At 44.0% G+C, this 25,702-nt stretch overlaps 1 protein-coding gene, 1 long non-coding RNA gene and 6 other non-coding genes across 8 annotated transcripts; 5 read left to right on the top strand and 3 right to left on the bottom strand.

Moving 5' to 3' along the window:
- The first annotated feature begins 1,491 nt into the window (after positions 1-1,491).
- Positions 1,492-1,581, top strand: TRNAY-GUA (transfer RNA tyrosine (anticodon GUA)). Its single transcript is given in 2 exon segments — positions 1,492-1,528; positions 1,546-1,581. It is a non-coding gene; the product is annotated as a tRNA-Tyr (tRNA).
- Positions 1,582-3,359: 1,778 nt separating this feature from the next.
- On the bottom strand, positions 3,360-3,432 carry TRNAA-AGC (transfer RNA alanine (anticodon AGC)). The gene has a single exon. It is a non-coding gene; the product is annotated as a tRNA-Ala (tRNA).
- Positions 3,433-4,981: 1,549 nt separating this feature from the next.
- LOC125103459 (U1 spliceosomal RNA) lies at positions 4,982-5,140 on the top strand. The gene has a single exon (XR_007128443.1). It is a non-coding gene; the product is annotated as a U1 spliceosomal RNA (small nuclear RNA).
- A 1,790-nt stretch (positions 5,141-6,930) lies between these two features.
- TRNAY-GUA (transfer RNA tyrosine (anticodon GUA)) lies at positions 6,931-7,019 on the top strand. Its single transcript is given in 2 exon segments — positions 6,931-6,967; positions 6,984-7,019. It is a non-coding gene; the product is annotated as a tRNA-Tyr (tRNA).
- Positions 7,020-14,971: 7,952 nt separating this feature from the next.
- On the bottom strand, positions 14,972-17,067 carry LOC125102081 (uncharacterized). Its single transcript, XR_007128017.1, has 2 exons — positions 16,913-17,067; positions 14,972-15,545 (listed from the first exon to the last, which is right to left on the bottom strand). It is a non-coding gene; the product is annotated as an uncharacterized LOC125102081 (long non-coding RNA).
- On the top strand, positions 15,144-15,232 carry TRNAY-GUA (transfer RNA tyrosine (anticodon GUA)). The gene is given in 2 exon segments: positions 15,144-15,180; positions 15,197-15,232. It is a non-coding gene; the product is annotated as a tRNA-Tyr (tRNA).
- A 44-nt stretch (positions 17,068-17,111) lies between the features above and the next one.
- ABT1 (activator of basal transcription 1) lies at positions 17,112-19,508 on the top strand. Its single transcript, XM_047732701.1, has 3 exons — positions 17,112-17,395; positions 17,979-18,184; positions 18,339-19,508. The coding sequence occupies exons 1-3, from the start codon at positions 17,155-17,157 to the stop codon at positions 18,681-18,683; spliced, it is 792 nt and encodes a 263-aa protein (XP_047588657.1). The 5' UTR covers positions 17,112-17,154; the 3' UTR covers positions 18,684-19,508.
- Positions 19,509-21,977: 2,469 nt separating this feature from the next.
- Positions 21,978-22,051, bottom strand: TRNAN-GUU (transfer RNA asparagine (anticodon GUU)). The gene has a single exon. It is a non-coding gene; the product is annotated as a tRNA-Asn (tRNA).
- Positions 22,052-25,702: the final 3,651 nt, after the last annotated feature.

Raw genomic sequence — 25,702 nt, 5'->3', positions numbered from 1 at the left:
CGCAGCGCCCACGTGCACATGCGGCCGCGGCGTCCCGCACAGCCTGCTGCGCTGTGATCCCGCGCGGGACGTGGGACCCGAGTTCCTCCTCAGCCTGCGCCCAAGAATACTTAGGAAGGAGAAAAAGGGACACCAGCGCCTTCCTGCTTCTTCCCGTTTTCACACTCGGTTATATTTTATTTTGAAAATATATAGAAAAGAATTATATGTAACTTAACATAAATATAATTATACACAAATTATATAATTTTGTCTGGTAGATATATTTGATATATGTATATCTGAAATATATATACCAGAATTCACCCGCAAGACTGCAGGTTATACACACACACATGCCAGAATCCCTCAGATCTCCTGCCTGTACCCTCCCCCTCTTCCTCTCCCTCAAGGCTCCCTTAAGTTCTTTTAAGTCTCTGAATCTTCTCTAATGTGGAGCGGAACAAAATCAAGGACTTTTTTTCTTTTACATTTGTGTAAGTGTCACGCATATAACTTTCTGAAAGGTGTACTTTGACAAAATGGGGAGTGCTAACTACATCTACAAAATAACTCAGTCAATCGGGCTTGGAGAGGAGACAAAATTTTATATTTAATTCATTCAGACCGACCTCTCTTCAAACAGATGTTTTTCATAAAGACTTGAGGTTAATGGCCAAATTAAGTGAGGAACAACTTGTTTTCAATTCTTCTTCAGAAAAGAGAAATCTTTCTTTTTGCAACAGATGGTCTCAATGTCCTGCCTACACAAGGAGGATCGTCATATGCCTGATGTCGGATGCCACTTCGGATCGAGTTCACTAACAAAGAGAGTAACAGACCTTTTGAGATTCAGACAGTCCCGTCTGAACTAGAAAACTAGACTAAAACCTCACATTTTGCAAAATTACTAGTATTTGAACGGCATTACTTTCTACCTTGTGTTACGATACAGGAATTTAAAAACATTGTTTTAGCTCCCTGTGGATAGGTTTTGCCGAGTTTAGATTTAGTGTGATGGGTTGGTTTATCTACAAAGACTAATGTCAATTAAAGAACATTTAAGGATGGTTTTGGAGAGTTTAATCCTATACTTCTTTCTTCGTCCTCCTCATTCTGTTAATTATCCTGTTAGAATTGCAGATTGAAGTACTTACAATCCTATTTATAAGTTGAGTCAAATTGGGTAAATTCATTTCTCATAATAAAAAATGCTCATTGCTAAGTTCTGATCAGTTCCTGTGTCTCCTTATTTTTGATTTTTTATTTTTTTCCTTTTCGAAAACCAGTGGATGCTCCCGTTTTTCTTCTCCAGGGCTGTGGACCTTTGAGTGTCAGTTCCGACGGGGTGCTGGATTATTTAAAAAAAAAAAAAAAAAAAAAAAAAAAAAAAAAGTGGGCGCGGCTAGGGCAGACCCGGGAACAATAACAGTGAATCACCAACTAGCACCGACACACTCAAACCCTCGCGCAGAGATGGCATCCTCTGCGAGTGAGCCGACCAGTGTGATTCCTTCGATAGCTCAGTTGGTAGAGCGGAGGACTGTAGTGGAAGCTCCATCAGGCATCCTTAGGTCGCTGGTTCGAATCCGGCTCGAAGGAGTTCGTGTTTTGCGTCTTTTTTTTTTTTTTTTTTTTTTTTTTTTAAATCCCCACCTTGAAAAGGCGTATCTCAGCTACATATATCCTCGATGTACATCTACTAAGGCTGTTCCCAATGTACGGCGAACCCAATTTTTAAAATTATTAATTTCTGTAACAATGACTAGTACGCGCCATCAGACGTCCACCCCATACTTTACATACAATACAGCTGGGGGCCGCCGAGATATACCGAGCTCAGACGAGGCGGAGCAGAGGCGGCCCCACTGGGCAAGGGGTTTGTAGACGCGTCTCCGCACCCGCACCCGCACCCGGGATCCTCAACCCCCGGGAGGAAAGACGCTGCCTGCGTAGGAAGGACACGACCTGCGGGTAATTGGTGGGACAGGCGCGCCCCCTGGTGGGCTTAGAGTCCCGGGTCTCTGGAAAGGTGTTTTTGCCGGTGAAGGATACGGAACCCCGGGCAGTCGGCTAGCCTCAGGGCCGGTTGAAATTCAGGGGCACTGCTCCCCCTTCTCGGTTTAATTCTGTAACCGTGGCTTTCAATCTTGGCTGAGAAAAGTTGGTGGATATAGAATCGCCTGGGCAGATTTTACAAAGCGCCTTTCCTTGGGCCAGTTTGAAGGTGGGACCTAGGCACTGGTAGTTTGAAAACCTTCCGGGTGACATTTACTGGGTCGCAAGGTTTGAGAACCACTGATACAAGAGAAACAAAAATTTTAGAATTAACAATGACAGACGGGGGGATGGGTAGAATTTTCTACCCATTTGGGGAACTAGCTCAAAAGATAGAGATCTCTCTTAACAAAAGAAAGCATTTGCTAATTTGGGGCCAATCTCATTAAGATATATTACTCCCACTTCTGCCCTATCTCAAAAATGTGATACTAAACACCTGCGGAAGAGCCCTCAACTACAAAGATAATAGATCAAAGTAAAAAGAGTTGTGTGAGAATTTTGTCCCTGGCAATTTTTTGTATTTTCCTTCCTATGCTTCCGAGCTTTCATTCTTTAACGATTCGCAGACTCTGGTGTATGTCAGAACACAGACGCCCAGGCGGGTAGTGGTTTGAGACCCACTCCCTAAAACGAATTGGAAACTTACCCCTATGAAGGTTGGTCTAAACTGGTAGCTCCTGATTAACTTCTCGCTCCTTGAAAGCGACCTGGGACAAAAGAATAAAGAAGAAAAATGGTCCATTTTTCTTTTCAAAGAAAAGAAATGCAAAGTTTACCAGATAGCCCTGGGCTGAGCTTCTCCCCAAGGCACCACAGAGGTTTTCCATCCTCCCGTAATTCTTCCATAGTCCAGGATCAGAATCAGCATTACCACCCGCACCTCCGAAGACGCGGCCAGACGACCCTAGAGGAGGAAGAGGGCATGTATAAAAAACAAATCTCAAACATACCTACACATCACATGACTTCACCACCATTAAGAAATGGGAATCATTCTTTCCAGTTTGAAGAACTTGAGGTTGCCCTCAGTAGGTCGGATATGTGAGAAATAGATTCCGAGAATAAAAATGTAATATTAATGCATAAATAACTGAAGTGTAGATTTGTAAATCCACCTGGCAGGGACCGATATTCAAATCTGCAAAAACGTGAGCAATCCTAAAGAACTCGGCCACGCCTATCCCAACACTGTCTGGGGACGAAGGATGGAGAGAGCGTGGCTTTGGAAGGAAACGCCATCCCTGTTAGGAAATGGGCCTTGCTCTCGGCTGTAAAGTGTTAGCTCGGTATTCAGAGCAGGCGCACAGGGAGCATAAAACTGGAGAATGCGGGCATCGATCCCACTACCTCTCGCATGCTAAGCGAGCGCTCTACCATTTGAGCTAATTCCCCGCTCCGGCGCGCGGCCGCGCCTCTCTTACTCACTCCGCTCCCTGCGGTCATTCGCGGCGCGTTGCAGGCTGTTTGCAGTCGGCCTTGACCACGTGAACCAAGCGCGGGGCCGCAGACAGGAGGCTGTTGTGTCCCTCGGCGCCGCCTACCACCTGCTGTCCTACGGTTCCGGATCCCGTCGGTCCAAGATCTTAGACGGCGGCGGAGTCCGGGCCAGGGAGGCCTCGGAAACTCTCGTCTTAGACACTGGGCAAGAAGTCAACCCGGAATCCGCTCCGAGGAAACAGGGAACCGGAAGGAGATGGCAGGTGCATCCAGGAGGGAAAACCAAGCTTCTCAAGCAACGAGGGTCGGCTTTGGCCTTCGCAATGGTTCCTGACAATCCCTGCACCCCTAAATTTTCCACCAGTTGACTCTGCTGGCTCCAGAAGCAGATTCTCCAGAGTCCCTACAGACACCTCTTAAGATCACCTGTCTGGCTTTAAAACAACAAAATAACGACAACAACGACAACAACACACCGCCTGTGGACACATGGCCAGGAGGGGGCGCGCGTCCCAGTTAATTTCTCCTTCCATTCTGGCTTCTGGAGTCCTGAGTTTGTTCAAAGGGTACAAGTTATTTTCTATTTTTCTAAGGTAAACATTACTAGGATGCTAAGATAATTATGACTGCAGGCTTAGATCCAGAGTCTTTGCAAAAAGACGGTAGTCGGTCTTTTTCTTCTGGACCTGTTGGGTACCAGGTACCAGGGACTGTGCTAGGTGCTGGTTGGGAGCCAGGAGCCCATCCTGTGCAGGAAATCCATATGAAGGCCTTCAATCGACGTCTACACCTTCAACTATTTCTTTGCCTGATAACCCATCTTTGATTTCGTGTTATTTTTTACTCTCAATAACACCGATGCAAGTGATCAAATGCAAATGCAGGAGAAACATCTCATTTAAGAAAGTGAGTCTATGTCTCTATGCAGAGCAGGCCTTTCCAAGACCCTTAAAACACCCTTAATATTTGCTCTTCTTTTTTGCCTTTTCATTGCAATTAGGGCTTATAAAAATGGGTGATAACTTTCTGAGGGGAGAAACCTTCCACCTACTTGCCTCCCCACAACTTAGACAATAGAGTTCAGGTGTTCCAAGTGGGTGTAGAAACCACCGTTCATTCCAAAACTTGGTGCAAGGACAGCTTTACCCGGATTCTCTCCATCATCTAGGTGTTTTCCCCCTACTCTTCCCGTGACAGAATTTGCAGAACAACAGAAGTCAGCTTGGCCTTCACTCATTTTTTTTCTCCCTGTTCATTTTCCATGATTCCCCTGGGGGTGTAGGTGTGGAATTTTAGTGACAGAATGTAGCCCAATTCCATAGCTCAGATCCACGGATTGGGCATGACTGACTGAACTGGGAGTGACTGGTTTGTCTGGGAGCTTTCAACCCTGAGCTGGGAGTGCTGGTTTCCAGTAATGCTAGATTGGGATTACATTTTACAACACTCAGTTTCCACAGAGGTTAAATGAAAATCAAGACTACTATTTTAAAATTCACATGGAATGCTTACCTGGCAGGGGAGATATCATGATCACGAAGGTGGTTTTCCCAGGGTGAGGCTTATCCATTGCAATCCAGATGTGCTGACCCCTGCAATTTCCCCAAATGTGGGAAACTCGATTGCATAATTTATGGTAGTGGGGGACTGCGTTTGTGCTTAAAATAATAATAATAATAGTAAATAAAATAAAATTCACATGGAAATTTTACCAGTTGTTAAGCTATTGACTCAATGCTAACTTCTCTGCTCTGGTCTGAATTGTGTTCCCTCCAAATTCTTACGTTTCAGCTCTAACCCCCAACGTGACTGTATTTGAAATGGGGAAGTAGTTAAGGTTAATAAGGTTGTAAGGGTGGGGTCCTGAGATCACGGGATTAGTGTCTTGATAAGGGGGAGACACCAGAGAGCTCACTGTGTGTGTGAAGACACAGCCAGGATTGGACCATCTGCAAGCCAAGAAGAGGGCTCTCACCAGGAACCGAATGACTATCACCTTGGTCGTGACTTCCAACCTCCAGCACTGTGAGAAAAATTAATTTCTGGTACTTTGCCACAGCAGCCTGAGCAGACTAAGACAATAATCCTTTTTAAACCTGCTGTGATGAAGGAGATGAGACTCTGTAAACCACATTACTGATGTCCTGCTTGGCCCCCCGTTAGGCTTTGCCAGAAGGGAAGCTAGAAGAAGAATGCAAGACTGGAGAAGGACGGAAGGTGGGCTTACTTATTCGTGTTTCCCTTCTGGGGATTTCCTGTTTCTTGAAGCGTTAACCCAGTAACCAGCACCAGCCCAAAATTTCACCACTCGTTGGCAACTTTTGCTATTTTCCACTTGGTATTCAAGGCATGGGGAGGACACCCGATAATGTCAAGAGAAACTGTCCACTTCTTAGGATTCTTTTCCTCTAGCTGCAAATTCTCTATTAGGTCAGAAACATTGAAAGAAAAGTTACTTGGCGCTGTGCTCTTAGTTTCTCATGGAAAGGGATTTAATTACTGAGTTCCAGAACAACTATATGCTTTCAACATTTCGCGTAGGAGGCACTGGTGATGGCCATTTGAAGAAAAATTTGGAATGTTTCAATAATATAGTTTTGTAGAAATTTTATTTTAATAAGCACACGTTTTATAGATAAATTCACTTATTTTTTTCTTAAATACATTAGAGGAAGGACTTTTTGCTCCAGATTGTGTAGCATGTTTTCCCTCTGTGTCTAGTTTTTGCAGTTGGCACAAGGAACTGATCAGTCTCTGTTGAAACTCAACGTTGGGTGATTTGATTTGGAAAAGGAATATTTATATTTCCATTTAAGAATTTTAAGGATTTGTGTTTCATTTTAATCGCCCTATTATAGCTATGCAATATAATATGAACCACCCAAATCAATTATCTAAAAAAATTTGCACACACACAGGCACACACAGAACATATTTTTCATCATTATAGTTATGAACATGTATGATTTCCCATTAGACTTTCAGAACGGAGTACTGCAGTGTGCCAAAATGCAGGGGGCATTGCTTTGTTCACAACTTCGAGAAGATCCAACCTAGTTGTCTGCATTTAGGGCAACTATAACATTTATTGAGCAATTTTTTACACATTTTAGAGAAGAAGGAGGAAGTAACCAGAGAGGAGGGAAGGAAATTGGGTGTAATTCAAGGCATTACTTTCAGCTATATTATTCCTAGGGTAGAAGGATATGGGATACGCTTTGGGTTTTTTCTTGAAACAGACAAGTAATATCCTAACGTCTTAGATGTACAACTCAATGAATTTATAAACCCACGGTCCAGCTTAACCAGACCATCATATCAAATACATTCGGTGTCTAAGCAGACAGCTTAAGGGTGTACTTTTTCTCTAAAAGTAAATATGAACTTTATCAACACAGAAACCATCCGGACGGACATTATTTTAGGAATCCTATAATAGTCTCTCCTATGAGTCCTTCGATAGCTCAGTTGGTAGAGCGGAGGACTGTAGAGGTTGGCAGTTGGGCATCCTTAGGTCGCTGGTTCGAATCCGGCTCGAAGGACAAGACTTTTGGAAGTCCCAGGCTCCTCCAACGAAGACACCGTAAAATTTAGATCCTTCGGGAGGACAAGTGGCGCTTTCCGTGGACACGAGGACGCGCTGAGCTCTTATTTGCGGAGCGGGCGGCCACGGTGGCGGTTGTAGGGAAGGGCCGCCGGCTCTGCGGAGGACCTTCCCAGCCGGCTTCGTCCACCTTTTCCCGCGTGAAGCGCAGCCGTGCACACAGCCTCCCGGGGTCTCCCGCTCCGCAGGTCCCGCACGCAGCTCTCCCGACCCGCGCCCGGACTCCCCGCGTCACACCCCGCGCCCGAAGGAGAGCGCACGCGCGTTGCAGCCGGGCGCGCCCCGCCCCCAGGACTCCAGACTCCGCCCCCGGGGAGTTGTGTCCTGGTGGCCGCGGGGATCCCCGGTCACCCCGGTGATTCCTGAAGAGGCCTTTTATTGGAAAAATTTCAGACCCACCCAAAGGTGGGCAATAGCATCATGAACTTCACCGGACCCGTCGCCCACATACAGCCACCCTGTTGGCACCTTCTACCCCAAATCCACATCCCTGACCTTTCTGCACAGATCCGAGATGTGGACAGGTCCAGACCATCAGCTCTGACCCCTCTGCACACGCCAAGAGTGGAGGACAATTCACATACTGCGGAGGTCCCCGGGCTGGGACGTGGCCGCAGAAAACAAGGTCGAGCGCGTCCGCGCCCAGCCATCAGGACTAAAGGTGGGGAACAAGACAGCGGCCCGGTTTCCTGTAGCTTACAGCCACGAAAGAAACGCGGCACACACACGTGACCCAGTCATGTCACTTCTCAGAGAATAGCATGCTCAGTCTGTTTACTCATAGCTTGCTGTACCACTCAGCATTTAAAAATGATCTTGAATGGTAGTTTTCAGGAGCAGCGGGGAACTAGGAGGGTTTGAAGACTCCTGCTATAATCTCGTCTGTCTCTGGGAAACCTGTTCCCACTCAACGGATAGGAGAAGCTACCAAGAAAAAAGGAAAGCAGTCTGAATTCTGAGAGGAGGACAATAGCCGTCACTGTGGCTGACGTGGCAGGTGACACAGAGCCAGGGAAATGCCTCTGTCCAAGCATTTAAATGAAGTCCTTTCTGCTGGAGCTCCTGCAGTTTCCGATCTTGAAAATTTGCCGTGGTATGTTCAAATTCCAATCCAAGATTTGTATTCACTCCAATAAATTGATTCTACTTTTAGCTCAACACTTAGGAATTCCACAAAGAACCTCAGCCTTTTATTAGCAATTATGTCAGAAAACTTTCCTAGAACCCATTCCTTGGAGTGACTGAAAAAAAAACTACATCTCTTAATGTAGTATAAAATGACACTAGGCTAACAGGTAGGCTCTTGGCAAAAATTGAACGGGCTTTTTCTTCACTCACTGATAAAACATGGACAATTGTAAAAAAAAAAAATAAATCTCAATACTCTTACCATATATCTTGGCACAGAAGTTCACACATTTTTGGTTGGTATTTTCCTCAGAGAGGAATAAGCCTTCTTAGTGGATTCAGACTTTCAAATTTCCTGTGTGTATCTACCTGAATAGGTTACCTTACAGTGTAGCACCGAGCATTGCCCCCACTCCCGCCGATCATGGTGGCTCATAACCAGAAACTCTTACTTCTGTGTCATATAAATCATGGTTTGGCTGGCGAGTTCTGCTCTATTCTGGGACACTGACTTGTAGATCCTCTACAACTCAGATCGTAAGTTATTTTGTCAGGGTAAGGGTACGGAGGGGTGTGGTGGATTGCTCATTAGCTCTCAAACTTCCAGAAGGGACACCCCATTTCCAACAGTGGCATTTAGGAGAACTACAACTGTTGGATATAATACACTATTATACCAGCTTGAAAGTACTGGAAATTTTAAAATGTGGTAAAAACAAATTTGTGTAATGGTATATAATATGTTGAGAATAAGTACCATGAGCAAAAGGAAAGAAAACAAGTAAACTGGGAATCTGACAAGGAGGTAGTGCGCAGCAAGACATGGCCTGCTCAGAAAGACATCAAACTGATGTTGAAGTTTTTGTGTGGCTGATTAGTTTTGTTTTGCTTTGAATGACCTCTCTGGAAATGTAATTTAAACACAGCAAAATTCCTTCCTTTCTAAGGAGTTTGATGAGTCTTGAAAATTATATGCAATCTTCTAACCACCACAACACTCACAACAGAGAACCTTTCCATCTCTCCAGAAAGCTGGCCTGAGCCTTCAGAAGCACTGACTTGCTTTTGGTCACAGCACTTCTGCTTTTGCCAGATGGTTCTAGGACAGACTCATACAGGCTGCAGCTTTTGCGTCCGGCTCCCTCTGTTTAGTGCAACGCTATGGAGACTCATCATTGTCATGTGTGTATCCGCAGGTCACTCCTTATCGTCCAGTCCACTGTAGGGCTGTGCTGCTACAATTTGTTTTTTCATTCCGCAGCCAATGAAATTTTTTAGTTTTTATTATTATTAATAAAACTGCTCGTTATGGACTGAATTATGTTGCCCCCTGCCCCTATTCATATATTAAGGCCCTAAATTCCAGTACCGGAGAATGAGACTGTATTTGGAGACAGGGTCTTGAAAGGAGTTACTACATTCAAATGAGGCTGGTAGGGCGCCCGGACCCAATCTGACTGGTTTCTTTGTAGGAAGAGGGGATTAGGATACAGAGACACTAAGGGCAGGAGTGTACAGAGCAATGCCCATGTACAGAGGAAACAAGAAGGCTCCTTTCTCCAAGCCAAGCAGAGGTCTCAGAAGAAATCAGTCCCACTGACACCTTGATCTTGGACTTCCAGCCTCCAGAACTGGGAGGAGATGAATTTCTGTTTAAGTCTCCCAGTCTGTGGTATGTTGTGACACCAGTCTTCGCAAATTATTACATGGCTCTACGTATTTTGGGTATAAATCTTTGTGTGGCCATGTGTTTTATTTTCAGTAAATGTACAGGCATGCAACTGCTGGGTCCTACAGTAGGTGTATATTTACCTTTCAAAGAAACTACCAACTGTGACCCAGTGTGGGCCGTACCATTTTACAGTCTTATAGCGAAGGACAAGAGCTCGTTTCTCTACATCTTGGACAATACTAGGAACAGTCTTTTAAATATTAGCCATTCATATTTGTAACTAACAAAACACATTCACATGTCCTACCCACGTTTATAGAGCAGGGATTATTCAGATATTTTGAGAGGTGGGTGAAATCTTGGGGCCGTCTTAAGAATTTTGCCTCCTACGATGAGTGTAGAGGCATGTCGTGTGGTTTTAATTCACATTTCCCTCGACTAACGATGTTTACCTTTCCAGGTAGTTGTCATCTGTATATCTTCTTTGGTGACGTATCTGTTGAAATCCTTCCCTTTTTTTAAAAAAATTAAATTGTTTGCCTCCTTACTGAGTTCTAGGAATGCTTTATATATTCTGGATATAAGTCTTGTCTATCAGGTGTTTGTCCTGCAAATATTTTCTCCCAGTCTGTGTTTCTTTTTCTTTTTTTTTTTTTTTTCATTTCCTTAGCAGTATCTTTTGAAAAGCAAACATTAAAATTTTGATGAAGCCCAATCTATCATTTCTTTTTCTTTTATACATTGTATTTTTTGTGTTCTTTGGTGTTCTAAGAATTTTTTGCCTAAACAAAGGTCACAGAGATTTTCTTCTGGTAGAAGACATTTAGGCCTCTGGTCAAATTTGAATTAATTTATGTGGTATTGATGCAGGGCCAAAGATTTTTTTGTTTTATATACGAATATCCAGTTGTATCAACATCAGTTACTGAAAGCTTATCTTTTCTCTATAGAATTATCTTGTTGCCTATGTTAAAAATCAACCAATAGTATTTTTAACAAATGGTGGTTGAACTGAATATCCACATACCAAAAAAATGAATCGCAACAGCAACTCAAAATTATCATACACCTAAATGTAAATTGCAAAACTATAATATTACTAGAAGGTAACAAAGGGAAGAGTGCTTAAGTTATCCCTTGAGCACAAGGATAACTTTGTGTGTGTGTGATAACTTTTTAGATGCAACACCAAAGGCATACGTCATGAAAAAAAAATTGGTAACTTGGACTTCATTAAAATTAAAAACTTCTTCAAAAAGACACTGTCAAAAGAATAAGAAGAGAAGCCACAGACTGGGAGAAAATATGTGCAAAGAACATGTCTGATAAAGGACTGCTCTTTGCTATAAAAAGACCTTTTAAAACAACAATAAAATAAACAACTTGGACAAAAGATCTGCACAACTCACCAAAGATATACAGGTGTCAAATAAAAGATCCCCATCATACGTAATCAGGGAATTGTAAATTGAAAAACCAACAAGAAGCCACTACATGCCTATTAGGATGGCCAAAATACAAAACACAGCACCAAGTGCTGGTGAGGATGTGAGGTCAACAGGAACTCTCATTCTGAGGCTCATAATTTGCATTTTCCTAATGAATGATAACATCGAGGATCCGTATCATGGGCTTACTGGCCACCACCTGTACACGTTGTTTGGTGAACTATCTATCCATATCATTTATTTGCCTATTAAAAAAAATGGCTCACTATTGAGTCATACAAGTGGGTTATACATTCGGGATCCAAGACCTTCATTACTTATCACTTAGACACTTACCTAAATGTTTTGCATGTATTTTTCCCCTGACCTGTCCCTTGCCTTTTAATTAAGTTCTTTAGCATCTTTTGAGGTTTTTTTTTTAGACTTTGATGAAGTCTAATTTATCATTTTTCTTTATAGTTTATGCCTTTTGTGCTCTAAGAAATTTTTTGCTTAACCTAAAAGTTACAGAGATTTTTCTCCTAGTTTTTCTTCTAGAAGTTTTATAGTTTTAGTCATTATGTTTAAGTCTCCATCCATTTTGTGTTCTGTCCATTATGCTATGGAGGGTCTGAGTTCATTTAGTAGCGTGTGTTTATCCACCTTGTCCAGCACCATTTGTTAAGGTCTCTCTGGTCAACACTGAATTATCTTGGTGCCTCTGTCAAAATCCACTGATTATGTGTATGTGCTGGTATATTTTTCTGGACTCTCTCCAGCTGTATAGTAAGTCTTGTAACCAGGTAGAGTCAAGTCCTCTAACTTTGTTCTTCCCCTTCACAATCGTTTTGGATATTTTGCATCTTTTGTAGTCTATATACATTTTAGAATCAGCTTGTCATTCTTACAAAACTGCTCATTGAGATTTTGATTGGGATGGCGTTACATGGGTAAGTCAATTTAGAAGACTTTGCCTCTGAAAAATGTGGAGTTTTCTGTTATAGAATGTGTTGTTTTTATTGTACTTTTTGTTAAATTTATCCCTAAAAATTTCACTTTTTATACCCTTCCGAATGGTATTGTATATTTCAAGTTCAATAAACCAGAATACTTATTAATAAATAGGATTATAATTTATTAAATCTGTGTCCTGTAGCTTGGGTAAATTTATTATTTGCAGTAGATTATTCAGCATTTTTTTCATAATCATCACATCATATGTGAATAGAGACAGTTTTGCTTTTCCTTTTCAAATCTATGCTTTTGTTTCTTGACTTGTACTGGCTAGAACTTCCAGGGCAATGCTGACTAGAAGTCAAGGTCAGATATCCTTGTCCTAGACCTGATCTTAGTGACAAGGCATTCAGTCTTTCACTACTCAATACGCTAATGGTAGGGCTTTTCAATGTGTCTTTTACAGGTAGATTAAATTCCCTTGTGTTACTAGTTGGCAGAAATGTAATCCATGAAAGCATCCTAATTTTGTCATGTTTGTTCTGCATCTATTGAGTTCATAGAGGACTCTTCTAGTCTGATAATAAGATTAAATTGCTTTCTAATAAATTCTTACTTACACTTTAACTTTTCACCTGGTTTTGTTTTTTGGGAGCTTCTTTTCCCACTTGAAAAATTCAGACAACATTTACATACAATGTCCCTTTTTAGTGCCATGAGTTCTGACAAACGTACACAGTCACATAACCACACCCACAATGAAGATATGAAATAGTTACATCACACACCCAAGCTTCTCCCAGCTCCTTTTATAGTTAACTCCTCCCCCTCCAATTCCAACCTGCTAACTACTGGTGTTTTCTATTCCTTTAGTTTTGTGCTTATATAAGAATGTTCTTTGCAGCCTTTTGCATCTGCCTTCAGGATAAGGAAGATGCATCCGGCATTACATCAATAGTTTGCTCCTTGTGACTGCGAGCATTCCGCTGGAATATGGTCTGCAGGCTTCAGGAGCCGGCGAGTTCGAGTCAGTTAGCTAGAGAAGCATTTCAGACTTAAATCAACTCTGCGACACCATGCGACTGAGACAGAGCCTCTGGGATCTCAAATGAGCACTTGGACATTACCTAGCATTGGCTGATGAGAAACATACGGAACCTTTCTCAGGTCCCTTTGTGCCCTTTGTGAAAATTGGGTTGGAGGGGAGGTGGGTGGAGGGGACAGGGTGACTGGGTGACGGGCATCGAGGAGGTTACTGGATGGAATGAGCACTGTTATATGCGACTGATGAATCACTAAATTCTATCCCTGAAACTAATAATACACTATATGTTAACTAACTTGAATTTAAATAAACTCTAAAAAAAAAAAAGAGAGAGAGAGAGAGAGAAAGAGAGAGACTGGTAGATCAGGTAAGAGGAAAATTTTGACTGACCCACTGGAAAAGCTAGAGTTACACAAGAAAAAAGACAGATGCTGAAGATGAGTAGACACTTGGAAAGTCAAAAGCCAATGAGCACTGGCTAAGAGAGAATTTGGAAGTTTATAAGAGAGAAAAGAGAAAGAAATTTGGATTCGCTGCTGTGTTATGGCAAGGGAGGCTTCTGAGATGAGGAGAGATGTCTGAAAGGAAGTGTCCTGTGTGATGAATACTGTGTCCATCTGTGTGTGTTCGAAGACACTTAAGTAAAATTTAAACATTTTTTTCCATGAAAAACAAGAAAGAAAATTGGGGAAGCTTTTATTTGAGAGACAACATGAACTTAGATCCTAGAGTTTGGCTGCTTTCATGTCTGTGGTATTCAAGGCTCTGCCACAGCACTCAGTGTATGGAAGCGATGGTTGTTTCTCTAAGGCTTTTCTACTCTAGCTTCTCACACTTCCCCCAGATTAAGTTAGATTATTGCAAAGAAATGTACCAGCCCATATATTCTTAGTTTCTCATGAGATATCTGAATAACTGAATTAAATATGAATTCTGTGTTGCAGATTCCTCATGGAAATCACTGGATAGGACCTTTTGAAGAAAAATTTGTTTTTTCAAGACTACAGTTAGTCTTCTTTAATAAAAAAGATTTTTAATAAAAATTTTATTTTAAGTAATGAAAGATTTTTAATAAAAAATAATCTTTTTTAAGTTCACCAGCAAGCCTTCCTATAGATACATCATCAAGAAAAGTCTGTCCAGATGGCTTGCTGCTTTCTTCACTGGTGTTCAGCCAGGAAGCCAAATGCCGTTAGAGGCGTTCATTAGCAATAGACAGCATCCCTACAAACACATGTCTACAGTACTTTTTTTTTGATTGGGTAGGGGTGTTTCATTTATTTGCCCCACTAAATATAAGCCACTCAATTCCTAAACACACACACACACACACACACACTGCTTCTCATGTTTTGAGTGGAGTACTTCTGTGTCTATACATTATTTTCATTCTTTCAAAAAGAGTTGCAACGTTTCCAAAATGAACTCAGCAGTATGTCCACTTCAAGACAATAGATTCCTCTTTAACCCAGCATAAATCATCACTTATCCATCATTTTAATAGAGAGGCGGTGAGTAGAAGGGACAGAGAGACAGCAGGAGAAATAAGGGTGATGGCCCTATCTATATTCTACAAAAGCAAGCAGGACATGGAACGTGGATGGTATTTTCTTTTTTTTTTTTTTTTTTTAAAGATCTAAATCAGAAAGTAAAACACACAAAACTTAAGTGTTCAAGGGTATTAATTTTTCAATATACCTCTATGATTACCACTCCTACCAGTTTTAGAACATTTCTAGCACTCTAGAAAAAGCATTTGCCTGTAATTTTAAAAAGATGATTAAAACCACGGGGATAAACATTATTAGCGGTATTCTAACAAGCCCTACCACTAATCCTTCGATAGCTCAGTTGGTAGAGCGGAGGACTGTAGATGGTTGACAGTGGTCATCCTTAGGTCGCTGGTTCGAATCCGGCTCGAAGGACTCAACCTTTTGATAGGTTTCCATTGATACCGCTTGCGTGGACCCTTCACGCAGGGAAAAAACAAAAACAAAAACTTGAACAGTTGGGAACATTGTCATTTGTGCTCACAGACGAACTTGTAAGGCTGAAAATAATAAGAAATAAATAAATGATCCACAGGCACATACACGAGAACCTGCGTCTTTGTAAGATCTGGTCTCCAGGGAGACTGACTTCTCATGGAGTTTAGGCAAGGGTGATGGGGCGCGTGGAGAACGGGAAGGACCTCTTGGCCCAAGGTTTTCATTTCATTTTGGAGGTCCCATGGTCTTTCTGTTATGTTGATGTTTAAGTGAATAAACACTTTATTAATGGCAGTTTCAAATACAAAGTAGAGAAAACAGCATCAATTACCAGCAGAGGCGTCACACCTGTACGCTGGCATCCTCTATTCTCCCACGTGCCCCCTTCCTACTCCCGACCTTTTAGAAAAAATACCAAGATGCCCTCTCTTCTCATCCATCGTCGCTCAGTGTTTTGAAGACATGAGGAATTCAACGCGGCCAGAGTCTGTTTCTCTCACCGCCCCCCCCTCACTCCTCCAAAAAAGAAGTTCACTTCCATAAAATTAATGAAACTGGTGTGAGAACTCGAGGAGGCTGGTTTCTTAGGCCTGTCGCCCACTCCACGGAAGAGCGAGGCGCCAGGTTCCGGCAGAACTATACTGGGAGGCTGCCTGGCCGGGGCTGTCCCTCGGATGGGAGCAGTGGACCCCTGGCCCGGCTCCTTTGCACAGCCGCCAGTTCAAGCAGGATAGGAAATTCTGTCCCGCTGCAGCGAGGACGGATTTATACTCTCCTTACACTTGCCCGGGGTCCCTTCCAGAGAGCCGGCTGCACCTTCGGTCCGCATCCCTGGCCGCTGGTTTTCGCAGGCCGCGTGGGAGGAACCGCGGCGCCAAGAGCGCGCGGACGGCGCCCCCTGCCGGGAGCGCTCCGCTCTTCGTGAAGGGGCTGTGCCCGGCGCCGGCGGGATAGAGGCCTCAGCAGGGGCGCAAGGACAGCCCACTCCGCAGCCCAGCCGGGCCGGCAGCAGACACCCGATCCGGGAGAGCGGGGTTAAGCGCGCCGCCCCGGGGTCGCCTCAATCAGGGCCGTGTGTACACATGACAACAGGTGTTTATAGTATCAGTACGCATCACGGGTCAATGCCAATCGCGCTTTGAAAACAAGAGAAGTAACTGTGGCCCATTAAAATTTTTTGGACATCTTAGTCACAAAATCAAACTGAAAGTTAATATTTTAAAGTAAACAAAAGGTTTTAAACTAAATGAGGTTACAACTGAAGTCTTCAAAATCTGAATTTCCAAAACTTGCATTTGCAAAGTTAAACTACATTTTCAAAACCAGAAACACTCAGAACTCGAAGTTTTGAAAAATAATTCAAATTTCAAAAATCAAGACGGTTTTTAAAAAACTGAAGTTCAAGTCCACTTTAAAAAGGTGAATCACCCCCCCCCCCCCCCCACACACCGGAGTCGCACCCTGGTCCCTCGGATAAAATGCTCTTTTGGTTGCTGAGACACACAGAAACCTCTCCCAACTTCCCCAGGTTTTCTCACATTCTCAGAAGAGCCCGCCTCCCGCATTTTTCCCATCTCGCCGAGGCGTTCTCTAGGGCACGTTCACTTGGGGACCTACCGGCTCTACTCCCACGGCCCAAGTCCGAACCCCACCACTTCCGCCATTCTGAGCCTAAATCCTGCCTTTCGGCTTCAAATCCCGCGGCTGACCCGGCCCCCACTTCCGCTCTCTCCACCCAATCTGGTCCTTCCACTCATCTCCTCCCCTTCGGCCCCGCCCCCTTCCTGACGGCAGTCGCAAGCGGTGTGCGGCAGACGGCGCGGAGCTTTACGGCTGCTGTGCTTCTCTTCTCCGTCGGCATGGAGGGAGAGGAGTTGGAGAGGGAAAATGTGGAGCAGGAGGCTCTGGAAGGGATAGACGAGAAACCAGAGAAGGTGGAGGAGCAGGAGGAATCCGAAGAGGCGGTTTGTGGCGCCAAAAAGAGGGTGGTGCCTGGTATTGTGTACTTGGGCCACCTCCCGCCCCGCTTTCGGCCTTTGCATGTACGGAACCTTCTCAGCGCGTATGGCGAGGTCGGGCGCGTCTTTTTCCAGCCCGAGGGTAAGTCTTTTTCGCAGGCTCTGGCTGTGCGGGGAGGAGGGTGGCGCTTGCCGGCGAGTGGGCTCGCCTGTTCGTGCCCGAGGCTCGGCGGCGGGGGGCACGGGACTCAAGGCAGGCGCCCGGCCCCTTTGGGGAAGCCGGGGTTGGGTGTGGGTAGCTCAGTAAGCACAGATGAGTCTATCCCTTTCCTGAACCGATTTTACCGGCTTGTTAAATGATTTCACACTGAATAAAAATCTGAGAGGCGTTTTCACAAAACTGAATCCATCCCCTTTGTCATCGTGACCCAGATCTAGCGACAGTGTATGATCACCTGACCCCAGCTTCTCTACAGGCACTTATTGAATTGGGATTGGGGTGTGTGTGCATGTCTGCACATGCATTGGCGTGTGCATGTGCAGAGCAGATCTGATGCAGGAGTTGAAGTCTGAGGAAAAGACTGAGACGTAGGGAAAGGATGGACCTTGGAGTTCTCTTCCGGACAAGGACCTGGAGGTGGGATCCTGGCCCGCGGACTAGTGGGAGGTGAAGTTGATTGGGTGCCGCGCCGGCTTCCTAAACCACTGCTGTGTTTTTGGCACAGACGGGTTCGTGAGGCGCAAGAAGAAGGCAGCGGCAGCCTCGACAGCGGGAGGCAAAAAGCGGTCCAAGTACAGCAAGGACTACACCGAGGGCTGGGTGGAGTTCCGGGACAAGCGAGTAGCCAAGCGCGTGGCGGCTAGCCTTCACAACACGCCCATGGGGGCCCGAAAGCGCAGCCCCTTCCGTTATGATCTATGGAACCTCAAGGTGAGGGGGTAAGCTTCTCTGTCGCATCCCATCCTCCCGCCTTCCCAACCCCAGCCCGGGCATCTCATTTCCTTTCGTTGACCCCACTCTCTTTGATCTCCTCTCCGCTCCTGACATGTCCTACCCAGATCTTTTCATGTTTTCCTGTCCACAGTACCTGCACCGTTTCACGTGGTCCCACCTCAGCGAACATCTTGCCTTTGAGCGCCAGGTGCGCAGGCAGCGCCTGAGGGCCGAGGTTGCCCAGGCCAAGCGTGAGACTGACTTCTATCTTCGAAGTGTGGAACGGGGACAGCGCTTCCTTGCTGCTGAAGGGGACTCTGCCCGCCCAAATGGCACCTGGACCTTTGCCCAGCGTCCTACTGAGCAAGAGCTGAGAGCCCGGAAGGCAGCTCGGCCAGGGGGACGCGAGCGGGCTCGCCTGGCAAATGCCCAGGACCAGGCTCGCTCTAACCGAGGGCTGCTTGCCAAGATCTTTGGAGCCCCACCGCCTTCATAGAGCATGGAGGAGCCCTGAGTAGTCAAGGACTCTTGAAGGGCAGGGAGACCCTTTCCATCTCCTAGCCCTGCTTCCTGTCTAATTGATAACAACTACTGACAATGATTATATTATCTTTCTAAGACCAGGAGTCTGGTGGGTGCTTAGGCATAGATGTCTTCTGGGGCTCTGGTCCCCCCTCCAACTCCTGTTGCCTCGCTGAAGCACCTAATTCATACTAGCAAGAGTATGATTACTGCAGGATGCCAGTTTTGCTTGATTCTTGACTGTCTACTTCCTGCCCAGTGAGATCCTCTAAAAATCCCACTTCCTCGGCTGAGGAAGAGCCTTTACTTCAAGCTAGAGTGATAAGGCCTACTCCAGTCAGCTGTTCCTCCAACTATAGATGAAGGGAAGCTGCAACATCCTTTTTATTTGAGAAGATTAACAGGGCCTGGGGGTAATGGGGTGGGACTGGGTTGGGAGCCACCTTCCAAGTAAATGTATAGAAAAGAAGAAATATATATATTTATATGCCTTTGTAGTTTATTGGGGGCGTGGGGGGGTGTTTTATAAATTCTGACTTTTCCTCTCATGTCCCGTTCATCCCCCTTAACTTCATTTCCTGGTCTCATAGCCACCATTCCTCCCCGACCCTCCCAATTCAGTCTGGACCCTTTTCTATTTATCGGATTAACTTCTTAGCCCATTTTATCAGTTATCTAGTTCAGCCTTTACTAAGTCACTATATGAGGATATAGGGATAGTAGGTAATAATAACAGATAGCCCTTGGCTTCAAGAGTTGCCACTAGAAAGAGACATTAAAGAAATAAATGTACAGATGGGGCGCCTGGGTGGCTCAGTGGGTTAAAGCCTCTGCCTTCGGCTCAGGTCATGATCCCAGGGTCCTGGGATTGAGCCCCGCATTGGGCTCTCTGCTCTGCAGGGAGCCTGCTTCCTCCTCTCTCTGCCTGCCTCTCTGCCTACTTGTGATCTCTATCTGTCAAATAAATAAATAAAATCTTAAAAAGAAAAAATATTAAAAAAAATAAAAAAATTAAAAAAAAAAAAAGAAATGTACAGAGGTACTGCAGGCATCATGGCAGATGTATCTAATGGGGAAAGTAGGGGCCCTGGGAGGGTATGGTTGACTCTCCAGGAAGGTAAGTGGTGCTAAATACACAGCTGATACCCGATCACACTCTTCAGACATGGGTCCATTTTCACCAGGCTTTCCAGATCATTCCTGAAAAGTGAACAGAAGTCTGACTGAAACTGGTGTAGTCCTGTTGGAAACAAAAGTTGGTGAGTGAATTGTTGGGTTCAAATCACTGTAAAGGTAGACAAAGCCTGGGTGGTAGTTGGGCACAAACGATGCTCCACAGATACACTTCTGGGAATTAGAATTGGCTCAGATGAGGGAGGGTTCACAGGCAACATGCAGAGCAGGCCTGGAGGCCACAAAGAATGTATGTAAGCCACTAAGAGAAACTGAAAACAAGTGTCACAGTAAATGAAAATAAATTCAATAATAAACACATAAATTAAAACTGGTCAGGGGTTCCTGGCTGCCTCAGTTGGTGGAACTTAACTCTTGATTTTGGGGTTGTGAGTCTGTCCCATGCTGGGTGTAGAGATGACATAAAAAAAGTTAGAAAAGGGACACTGGGTGGCTCAGTTGGTTAAGAGTCTGCCTTCGGCACAGGTCATCCCAGGGTCCTGGGATCGAGCCCCACATTGGGCTCCTTGCTCCACCAGGAGTCTGCTCCCTCTGCCTCTCCCCCTGCTTATGCTCTCTTAAATAAAATCTTTAAAAAGCTGGCCAATATCTAGTTCATTAAACTTATAGGAAGTAGTGGAGTGATTATAATAATATGGGTTTTGCTTGTGCTGGTTTTCCCCCCCCCCAATGTCTTCAATATTTATTGATTCGTTCTTTGGGCAAAGTGGATTAATCCACTTATGTGGCTCTAAAATAAAATCTTGGTCATGTTAAGATTTTGATTTGGTAGGTGCACTTAATTTGGGAGAATAAAAATGACCAGTAAGAGATGATGGTTACTTGGTGTAACATTTCCCACAGTGCCTATACCTCTCCTGCCCATCAAAGAAGTGTAATTTTACACCCTCAGTCTTAGGAACTCCATACCCTTGTTTCTGTGTTCTTGTTCTGTGTTTCTTGTGAGTTTCATGTGGATTGTTTTCCTCCGGTCATGATGTCTTCCAACTGAGCCAGAAAAATCCAGTGTCGGAATTTGATAAGCTATTCACATACTCAGAATTCTAAGTTCCCATTCCCCCCTTTGCTAGATAAAGAGAATATCAAGATTAAGAAACTTCTTATCCCTTAGGTTGCTAACAACTTCTAAAGTAAAACACATAATAGGGCTTAATTTTTTGAATGAAATAAACTTGTTGGGGTGGCATTAGGTCAGCATCTATATATTCGAGGTCAGCATTGCAGGCTCCAATTCAATAGTTCTGCACAAAGCTCATCCCCACAGCCTGGTAACGGGTAAATCAAAGGTGGAGTGAGAAATGGAAATAAGAATGTCTGGAAGAAAATGAATTTCCCAAGAGCTGTCAGCCTGATTCCCTGGAGACAGCCTTCTGAGGGCAGGAAAACACCTTTTTTACACTTAAAATGTTATTCCTCTCTGAAATGTTGCCATGAGTGACCCTGACATGGGTCAATTTTAGTTGCACATATATAATAATTGTATACCTTTCCAGAAGTGAACTTGCAGAGTAATTTTGGTAGATAATGTCAAAACGCCTCTTACAAAAAGTGTAAGCAACCATTTTTGGGATTCCAGTTATAAGCAAGGAAACTGATTATTTAGAAAAATACCAGTCGCTGGAAACCAGCTATCCCAGACAGAAGCCTCCAGCACTCTTCGCAGTCTCTTACGGATGTCCCCAGGGTCCGACTCAGGGAGAGGGTGGGCCGACTCAGGGAGAGGGTGGAGGGCAAGCTTTGTGCGGCTTTGGCCAGGTGGCCGCTGCTGCTCTTGGCGCTGTGCACGCTGCGGGGTGGACCAACGCAGATGAAGGAGAGGGAACCTGGAAACAAACTGAGTAGAATTAGGTACAAAATGACGGGGCTGGGCTCACGTTTGATGGCATACTGAAGGCATTCGGTACATTTTTAATCACGGAACTAGAGAAAATTACGCCTATCCCAAAGATGAGCTGGATAAATATGTTAGCTAGATCTTAATTTAATTTGTGAGAATGGTCAGAAACAATATTGTCAGACAAAACTTAGAAAGAAAAAACGCAACCTCTAAGTGGTGTCCTTAAATAGAGAGGGCCGTCCCTGGGTGGGCTCGAACCACCAACCTTTCGGTTAACAGCCGAACGCGCTAACCGATTGCGCCACAGAGACGAAGTTGGAAGTGCTTCTCTTGCTAAACATGATCTTTTCATTTTTCCAATCTGACCTGTGAAATACACTTTACAAATAAAGTTTTTGTTGGGTATATGTATTGAAGAAATGTCCCCTCGTGATTTTTGTTGTTCTTATTCTTGTTTTCAAATAATATAGATATTATTTAACCCACTGAGCCACCCAGGCGCCCCTCAAAGAATATAGATATTCTTAAGAGAGGAACCTTGGTATGTAGATTGGGTGGGGCAGCAGGGCGGGGACTGCTCTTTACCCAAATACATGTGAATATAATAATTTAAAAAAGGACATCTAGCCAGAATTTATTTTCAGTCCAAAAAGAGAGTTTTTACTGACGCTTCAGTTGGTAGAACAGCCCCCATAAGGATTCTGTATAGATGAACATACATTAAATGGGAAAGATACCAGGAAGAGCAATGAAGGAAATACAAACCATTTAGGGGAAAATCTAGAGGATCATCAATGCATCCTTAAATTATCAGGTAAAAGTGTGCTTCCTGGGAAATAGGATATTCTCATGTACCAAAGTATCAGCGCAGAGCTATCTTGCTAATTGCAAAGCAAAAAACAAATCTTTACAAAGGAGAAACTTATGTCTCCACTGAAACTAGGGATCAAATTTGGCATCATTAACAATGGGAGAAATTAACATTATATGCTTCCTGATGAAGTCACAGGAAGTCCACAGCACACGATATTTTGTCAAAAAGGATTAACTTGGATGTAATTTGCACTATTAGACAACTTCTAGCCTTGTTGCTTCATGTAGCTATTGCTGTGTAACAAGATACTAAAAAATGTTAGTGGCTGTTTTATGGTTCTTCCAGAGAAGCAGAACATATATGGTAAATCTCCTTCTCTCATCTCTCTACTTCAGTCCCTCTCTATAGAGATCTCCCCGCTTCTGTCTCTATGTATTGATCAATCCATCTCATCACTTACCGATCTAATTGGCTTATATGTAGAGTGGGCCAGTAAGCTGGAAACTCAGGCAGGATATCTATGTCACAGTCATGAAACAGAATTCCTTCTTCAGAAAGAAAAGATGTGAAACATTAAGAATTTAAAATGTTGGTTGAGTAAAATAAGATCTTGGAGATTTCAAAATCAAAAATCCACTTAAGCATCCTTGGCAGAAACTTGAGTATTTTGGAATACAGGGTACATGGAAAGGTCTGCAAGGTAGTGCAAAATAGACATGAATATGTCCTAGAAAGAGACAGCACCAGCTGGGAGCAGGCGTAGAGGCAAGTGATCAGAAATATTATAAAATTATAATGTAATTTTCTTTGTTAGGAGAATAATAGGTAGCCAAATAATGCGCTATTTTGTCTTAGATAAAACCTAGACTTGGAGAGGTTGAGTGACACGCCCAGGGTAACACACTGTTGGATTTCATCATGAATGAAGTCCCAAAGCTGAGCTCTGAACTGTTAAGCTCTAGAATATTTCCTACTTCATTTTGACAGTGAGGAGTACTTCAAAGAGAGTTTCTGATCTAGGGTAAAGAGAATAGTGTCGTGTAAGTTAACATACTGGCTAGTTTCTAGCCATACTTCAGGATAACAGATCTGAGGAATGGAAAGCTGAAACACCGAGTCTCTTCGCTTAAAATATGCTTTAGAAATATCTGATTATTCTGACCCCACACCAGAGAGAAGCCAGTTAAGTTCTTGTGATATTAACAGTCAAAAAGAGGCAACAACATTCCTAAGGGGAAAGGAATTTGGGACCAATGATATCAGATGTCTATAATTCTCCATCATCATATCCCAGCGTAAACCCTTCTGTTCAGAAGCCAGTGGAACCTTGGTGAATTCTACAGCCACATCCTTGAATGTCGCTGTTTCCTGTAAAATCAAACAAACCCAGAAATGCCTCACTGAGGGGTTACAAGCACAGAAGTGAGTGGAATGTAGAACAAAACAAAGCAAAGCAAGATATAGTTATGACAGAATAAAATATTCTCAGTCAAGAAAGCCAAGTCTATTCATTCTTACTTTGTGTCTAATACTGTGTTTGAGTCCGTGTGAAGTACAAAAACAAAGAATACCGGTCCACAAGTGACATTATAAAGCACATGAAATCACAAAGCACATGAAGAAATGTGCTTCTCTGCTACAAAGAAAAGGTACTGAGGGCATTCCAGGAAGGATGATGCTGGGATACGCAGAAAGCAAGGGAAAGAGTTCACTTAACAGTTCTCCTCTTCAGATGGACAGTCCAAGCAGCTAGAGAGTCTCTAAAGCGTAGGTATGTCAAGGCCCAACTCACTGGGATTCTGATTTAAATTGTCGGACGGAAGGCCAAACATCAGTGTTTTGTTTGTTTGTTTTAGAAGCATGCTAGGTAATGCCAATGAGAAGTCACTGGTGAGAATCCTGCTTTTAAAGAAAAAAAAAAAAAACAGGACTCAAGTCGTACTAGATTCACTGGTGAGCTTGTTTGCTCAAACTAAACCAGAGACCACAGTAGCAGAGTGAACAAAACATCAACCACAGGCTCAGATACCGATGCTGATTCTTTGTTCCGTTATTTATTGGCTGTGTGGATTTTCTTTGCAACTTTTTTGTTTGTTTGTTTTTTGTTTTGTTTTTTAAAAGATTTTATTTATTTATTTGACACACAGAGAGAGATCACAAGTAGAGAGAGAGACAGGCAGAGAGAGAGGGGGAAACAGGCTCCCCACTGAGCAGAGAGCCTGATATGGGGCTTGACGTGGGGCTCGATGTGGGGCTCGATGTGGGGCTCGATGTGGAGCTCGATCCCAGGACCCTGGGATCATGACCTGAGCCACAGGTAGAGACTTTAGCCCACTGAGCCACCCAGGCTCCCTTTAACTTTATTTATCTGAGAGAGAGAGAGCACAAGTTGCGGCAGGGAGAGGCAGAGGCAGGGAGAGAAGCAGACTCCCCACTTGGCAGGGAGTCCAACAGGGGGCTGGATCCCCAGGACCCCGGGATCCTGACCCCAGCCAAGGGCAGATGCTTCACTGATGGAGCTTCCAGGGGCCCCTGCATCTCTTAGGAGCAGCTCTTTCTGAATGTTCTGCCCCAGGCCTTTACTTACATCTCTGTTTTGACTGATAGTGTATGGATGAGAACATATACTTTACATCCATTCCAAATCAAATCTTCCTCAGTACAGCGGTCTTAGAGCTTCCCCAAACAAATGATCTTGGCATTTTCCAGGAACTTCCTTCCTACTCTGTATCTCCACTTTTTTCATTGAGTCACACTTCTTTCTCGGAACCCCTGTTAGGGTACAGGGAATGAGCTGGTCGTTCACCATCCTCCCCCCTCTGGCTCACCCCTGTTTTTCTCAGGAACTTCGGTCTCCTTTCTGGCCCTCACGCACGAAACACCCATCCCTAGTACCACACCGCTGATCACGCCTCCCACTCCGCCTGCAGCACCCTAAACTCGTACCCGTGATTCAAGACCCATTGCAAACTCCACGTGCAATATGGAGCTTTCCCTGCCTCCCCAGCCTCTTCCTTCCCAAAACTCCTTTAACACTTACCTTGCCCACTTAATCACATACTTATATATGCATTTAATATGTATGTATAAGCGCACGTGGATGTGTGTGTACACAGAGACCCAAACGCTTCTGTAATGCTCGTGCAAG

The sequence above is a fragment of the Lutra lutra genome, chromosome 6 (assembly GCF_902655055.1).
Source record: "Lutra lutra chromosome 6, mLutLut1.2, whole genome shotgun sequence".
Classification (NCBI taxonomy): Eukaryota; Metazoa; Chordata; class Mammalia; order Carnivora; family Mustelidae; genus Lutra; species Lutra lutra.
Note: the sequence above shows the minus strand (reverse complement) of the source record. Positions and strands in the feature narration are given on the sequence as shown.

Bases quoted from the DNA above. Each gene is read 5' to 3' on its own strand.
- ABT1 (XM_047732701.1), top strand. From the start codon at position 17,155: ATGGAGGGAGAGGAGTTGGAGAGGGAAAATGTGGAGCAGGAGGCTCTG. The intron at 17,396-17,978 runs GTAAGTCTTTTT...TTTTTGGCACAG, and splicing joins CGTCTTTTTCCAGCCCGAGG to ACGGGTTCGTGAGGCGCAAG. The intron at 18,185-18,338 runs GTGAGGGGGTAA...TCCTGTCCACAG, and splicing joins ATGATCTATGGAACCTCAAG to TACCTGCACCGTTTCACGTG.